Raw genomic sequence first — 5,894 nt, 5'->3', positions numbered from 1 at the left:
ATGCCGGCCTCCCCTGAAGCGTGCCGCTTCGTCCGGCCTCACTTGAGTAGGGTTATTGGCTACGCTCGGGTCCACTACCCCATCATTTAGCTAACTAACCTTCCCCATTTCCTCTCCCAATAACCACACACAGCCACTGTTTGGATTAAATCGGCCACAGCAGCCGTCTTTTATTAAATAATATAAATAACATGAATAAACATAACACTTGATATAACAATGACATATATATATAAATATATACATGTCTAACTGACGAGGGGGGGTCCTAGAAGCCGCCTAACTGCACCTTAAACGACCACAAACCACCACGGCAATTCCATCTTGCCCCCAGCCGCGTACCACAAGCTCGGGGACACCAACTGACGGACGCCATACCAAGCCAACCAGGTGCCCCAACTCTGAGAGTCCAGCCCCACCATTGAGGCCCTCTCATTCACCGTTACCATCCAGTAGCCCCAGCTTCTATGACCTCCCCCCGCCAACAACGCGCAGCTTGACAGCCCTTAAGCTCGCGCGTTCCGCCACACCCGGAGGGCTGTTTCAATACCTCCCTGCAAGTCCAGTGACCACAAATCAATGCCCACCGCATTGAGGTGGACTCCATCCTGTCTCCAAAAGCCTCCTGTTCCTGCTTCCAACTCGGGGTGCCTCACCACCACCGCCCCATGTTTGGCACAGAACCGCCCAATCACCCTGTTCAGCTTAATCCTAGCCTTATTCAGCCTTTCAACCGATCTCGCCTCCCTCCAGACCTTCCTGGGGACAATGTCCGACCACCCAGTGACAACTGACGGGAAGAGGGACCACAAACGCAAAAATTCAAAACGTATATCCCTGATCAACTCTCTGCAAGGTCGGACCCCTAGGTCATTTCCCCCAACATGCAACACCAAGATATCTGGGACTCTATCTAACCTGGCTTGCCGATGAACCTCCTGCAAAACATTACCCCACACCATACCTCTGCGTCCGATCCATCTTACTATGGCTGTCCCCCGATCAAACCCCAGCTGCCGCCCATTCTGCCGAACATCCGCTCGTAATGCCCCCCAGAACACGAACGAATGGCCCAGGATCCAAACTAATAACGGGGCATCACCTGAAAAAAGAACGAGACAAACATGGTTAGACACAGCCTTAAACTGCCCCTAAACGCACATACAGCCGAAAACGCTCCGACTCCCACCTCCCAATACGCTTAATCACTTCATCTCGCACCCCCAAGCGAGCAGCCTCCGTGGCAGCACCTATCCTGAAGGAATGACCCGTAAACTTGCCAGAGTCCATTCCTAGATTACGCAAACATTTCTTGAATACCGCTATAAATTGAAATCGTGATAAAAAGGAGCCATCCTCGTGTCTGAGAATCGGTCCTGCCGCGACCCCTGCCCTTCCTTGAAAATCCCGCAAACACCGTACTGGACACAATAGACATCCTGGCACCTCAAACAATGAGACTAAATGACCCCTCCCCTCCTGATCCGTCTTTGAAAATCTCAGATAAATCAGCACCCTGTCGTCATATAACGTTACATCCTCACTCCTCAGACCCCCTTCCCGCTGCACACTTGCACACACTAACTCCCCTAAACGAAAGGCTCCGAAAAAAGCCAGAGCAAAGGCTAGTCTAAATAAGCTCACCTCCCAAGCCGAGCGACACACTCCAGCTACCTGCTCCCCTAACTGTAACAATAACGAAAAGGACACCGGTAGGCGGGAATCTTTGACACGCTGAAACCTTCTATAACCCTTCAAAATTTGTCGGACCAAAAAGGACTTAGTAATGTCCGGGGAATTCCGCAACTTGAATCCGAAAGCCAAGCCTGCCATGCAACCATTGATCTTGGCAACCGACCAACCTTGATCCTTCACGTGGCCAATGAACAGTAACAACGGAATTTCCCCGTCCAGTACCTCGACCCCTAGGTCATTACACCACTGCTGCCACCTACTCCAAGCCCTATCGTACATCCTCCACGTGCCTTCACTCAATGATGCCTGCAACAGACAAGCTACGGTACCTCCAGGATCTCCCACAACGACTCTGGACACACCAATCCGACCTGACTCGCCTCCGGGGCCAGCTGGCGAAACCGCTCCCACTGAAAACGAGAAAGTGCGTCAGCTATACAGTTAGAGGAACCAGGCACATGCACCGCAAACACCCAAGCATTAAGGGACAAACACCGGAGAACCAACTGCTGCAATAGGCAAATAACTGGGGGGGAAGAAGCCGTTACCCTGTTGATGGCTTGCACAACTCCCAAGTTGTCACAATGGAAACGAACCTTCTTGTGCCGAAACTTCTCCCCCCAGAGCGTGACTGCCAACACAATGGGGAAGAGTTCCAACAATGCCACGTTTTTTACCCACCCTTTTCGTACCCAGGACTCAGGCCACCGACCCGCACACCACTGCCCTTCACAGTACGCCCCAAAACCCGCTCCACCCGCAGCATCCGTAAACAATTCGAAATCAAACGCATCAACCACCCCCCCCATAACTAATGCTCTGCCATTAAACTGTTTTAAAAAGGAATCCCAAACTTTCAAATCCCCTTTCAACTCCCTGCCTAGTCTAATAAAATGGTGGGGAGACACCACCCCTCCTGTCGCCGAAGCCAACCTCCTACTAAAAATGCGGCCCATAGGTAGGATTCTGCATGCAAAATTTAATTTGCCCAACAAAGACTGCAGGTCCCGCAGACGAATCTTTTTTGCTGTCAATGCCGCCGCCACCTCTGTTCTTAAATCTGACACTTTGTCTACTGGTAGCCTACACTCCATCCGCTGTGTATCTATGACAATACCCAAAAAACTTAGCTCAGTAGCCGGCCCCACCGTTTTGTCCACCGCTAACGGGACTCCAAAACACTCAAAAACAGACTGTAATGTGGATAACAACAACGAACAAACCCTGGATCCCCCCGGCCCCAAACACAGGAAATCATCCAAATAATGAATGACAGAGTGACAACCTGATTCCTGAACCACCACCCACTCCAGAAAAGAACTGAAACGCTCAAAATATGCACACGATATTGAACAGCCCATTGGCAAACACCTATCCACAAAATAAGCGCCATTCCAAAAACAACCCAGTAAATACAAACTATCCGGGTGAACTGGCAACAACCGAAATGCCGCTTCAATGTCACATTTTGCCAACAGGGTACCCGGACCCAGCTTCCTTACCCACTCCACAGCCGCATCAAAGGAGGCATAAACCACAGAACAAAGTTCCGGGTCAATGCCCTCATTGACCGACGCACCCTTAGGGAATGATAAATGGTGGATGAGCCTAAATTTATTAGGCTCCTTCTTAGGGATCAAACCCAAGGGGGAAACTCGCAAGTTACTGATGGGTGATGTAACAAACGGACCATCCATCCTCCCTAGGGAAACCTCTTTAGCTAACTTTCCTGTCACTATGTCCGGGAACTGCAATGCCGAGCGCAAATTCTTCCGCTTCTCTAAGACTGGTAACGGGTGTGAAGGTATATGAAAACCGAACTTAAACCCTGAATACAAAAATTCAGCTAACTCCTGGTTCGGATATCTATTTAGATGCCCCACCATCCTTTCCACTCGCACTGGGGTCTGCCCCTTTTGCAAAACTATCCCCCCCCCTTTGTCTACCCCCTCTAAAACATCTGCTAGCCCCATGGCCCCCGCCACACACGGAACATTCATGCCTAAATTTGCATTTTTGGCCGAATTTGCAACTTCCCTCATTGAAAAGGAAGCAGTATCCTCTTCCAACTGGGGGCGTCCCTGTACCTTGCTGTACCCCAACCCCTGACTCACTCCGAAAGGACTGACCACTCCTACCTGGCGCTGTCACCCTCATCCATAACGCAATGTCCTTATGGTCCCATCTCATATTAGGACGGACCGCTTTCCTCTGACGAAACTGCTCGTCATACCGTAACCACCCGGAACCCCCATACACTCTATAGGCTTCCCCAATAGCATCCAGATAGCAAAATAAAGGGGAACAGCATTCCGGACTCTTCTCCCCAATCACACTTGCCAAAATAGCAAAGGCCTGTAGCCAATTACTAAATGACCTAGGGATAAGGCGATAGCGACGCTTATCATCATCCTCCTTTCTTACTCCATCCTTTTTTACCACATCAAGGTTGAACCGCTCCAACGGAAGCAGCGAAAAAATTTCTATATACTCTCCCTTCCAAATTTTCTCACGCACCTCCGTTTTCAAATGCGCTCCCAGGGGACCCTCAAAGCAAACATACACCTCCCCTTTTGCGGCGTCATCTAATCTGGGCCTATCCTCCTCACCTCCCGCCTGCGTCTGCACTGACACTGATTCGGCTACACCCGTGCTATTGGCCACTGCTACATTACTATTGTTAGCGGTCGCCGGTACATTGCTATTTTCTGCCCCCAACCCCCACGCTGCTAAGGGGGTAGCCCCCGTTGCCCCCCTATCCTGACTAACCCCAGCTAAACCACACAGCAAGCGCCCCAAACCACCGATAATAGCACTATTGCTCCCCCCCGCCCCAGGCGCCACATTAAATATAGATAACAGTGTTCCCAGTGATGTCTCACCTAGCTGCCCGGGTGCTGTGAACCCGGCAGCCGCAGGTCCTGATTCCTGACGGACGACTCCTGGATCCACGACGTTCCTTTGATGGGTACTTGCGCTGTTCGCCGGCAGCACCCCAGCCGGATCACTGCTGGGTGCGTTAGGGATGGCTCCGGGACGCCCTCTGTCCTCAACGGTGTCAGGACCAGTAGCGAACTGTCCGCCCTCAGGAAATGGCCTGCGCAACTCCCTGTCCTCCATATAAGCATCTGCACGCCTGTCTTCATGCCCAAAAGGCCTGCTCTGGGGCGGGGAGCCGTCCAGAACAGCCTCGTCCTCCTCCTCTGTAAGAAGCGCATCATGGCAAGGCCTGCGCCCGTCCCTGGCACCTACAGGCGCAGCCTCGTGTGCCACTGAAAGGGGCTCATCCTGTAAGGGCCTGCGCCGGGCCGCCCTGGCCGACCGCGCAGCCCCGCTGCTGCCTCTGCTGCCACTACCTCTCCCACGCTGAGCAGGCCTCCGACTCCTGGGGACAGGAGGGGATCCTGCAGAACCAGGTCCTGACTCCCCTGTTGCTGGCGCGATGGGCTGAGGGGGAGGCCCCACAGCCTCTGGAGGGTCCCGCCGGACATATGGATTCCTCCCACGCCGGGAGGCCGCAGTAGCCTTAGAATGCTCCCGGCGTGGAGGGTCCCTTGTGGGGCTCCTGACACGGCGCCGGACCCGGGGGGGTAAATCAGGGCTCAGGCGCGCCGGCGGCCGTACCCGCCGCGGCCGTGTAGCTGCTGGAGTAGGGCTAGACGTACCCACCTCCGCCCCCCCTAGCAATGCGGTCACCTGCTGCTCCAGCCAGTCGCTGCCCCTGGTGTCCGCCGCTTCCCTCAAGCGCCGCAGCATCACCTCCACTGCTTCTGCCATTGCTGAATCCGATGCTGCAGTTCAGAAGATGTTGGCTCTCTGCCAGATGCTGGCTCTCTGCTCCTAAAATGGCGGGCGCTGACCTGCCTCACCACTACTTCAGCCTGCCGCTCCCCGCCCCTTTCTAGCTCCTCCCCCCTTTTCCTGCACTCATCCACTTAACCCTTACCTTCCCTGACCCTTGCTCACAAAACCTCTCATGCCGGCCTCCCCTGAAGCGTGCCGCTTCGTCCGGCCTCACTTTCTTCTAGCTGTGCTAAGCTAAGACCCTCTGCTAGCAAGGGTGTGAGACCAGCCCATCACCCAGAAGACTAGGCTAACGCTACCAATGTTAACTGTTTCTTGTCCGTACACAACCATTTGGGATACAAACTGCATAAATAGACAAGTGTTTTTCGCATTACATCACAACATATTACTTT

General features: G+C 53.2%; 1 protein-coding gene across 3 annotated transcripts; it reads right to left on the bottom strand.

Moving 5' to 3' along the window:
• Nucleotides 1-376: 376 nt before the first annotated feature.
• LOC120981670 (translation initiation factor IF-2-like) lies at nucleotides 377-5,563 on the bottom strand. 3 transcript variants are annotated; one of them, XM_040411286.1, is made up of 3 exons: nucleotides 4,578-5,562; nucleotides 2,025-2,105; nucleotides 377-1,102 (listed from the first exon to the last, which is right to left on the bottom strand). In XM_040411286.1, exons 1-3 carry the CDS (start codon nucleotides 5,470-5,472, stop codon nucleotides 507-509), a joined length of 1,572 nt encoding a protein of 523 aa, XP_040267220.1. In that variant the 5' UTR covers nucleotides 5,473-5,562; the 3' UTR covers nucleotides 377-506. The 3 variants fall into 3 exon arrangements, with proteins under 3 accessions (XP_040267220.1, XP_040267221.1, XP_040267219.1); XM_040411287.1 differs by lacking the exon at nucleotides 2,025-2,105 and having other exon boundaries at nucleotides 4,578-5,563; XM_040411285.1 differs by lacking the exon at nucleotides 4,578-5,562 and having other exon boundaries at nucleotides 2,025-4,569.
• Nucleotides 5,564-5,894: the final 331 nt, after the last annotated feature.

The sequence above is a fragment of the Bufo bufo genome, chromosome 11 (assembly GCF_905171765.1).
Source record: "Bufo bufo chromosome 11, aBufBuf1.1, whole genome shotgun sequence".
NCBI classification, from domain to species: domain Eukaryota; kingdom Metazoa; phylum Chordata; class Amphibia; order Anura; family Bufonidae; genus Bufo; species Bufo bufo.
This window is presented reverse-complemented; position numbering and strand designations above follow the sequence as displayed.

What these genes read in the sequence shown, in the direction of transcription:
- LOC120981670 (XM_040411285.1), bottom strand. Translation starts at nt 3,737, where the DNA reads ATGAGGGAAGTTGCAAATTCGGCCAAAAATGCAAATTTAGGCATGAAT.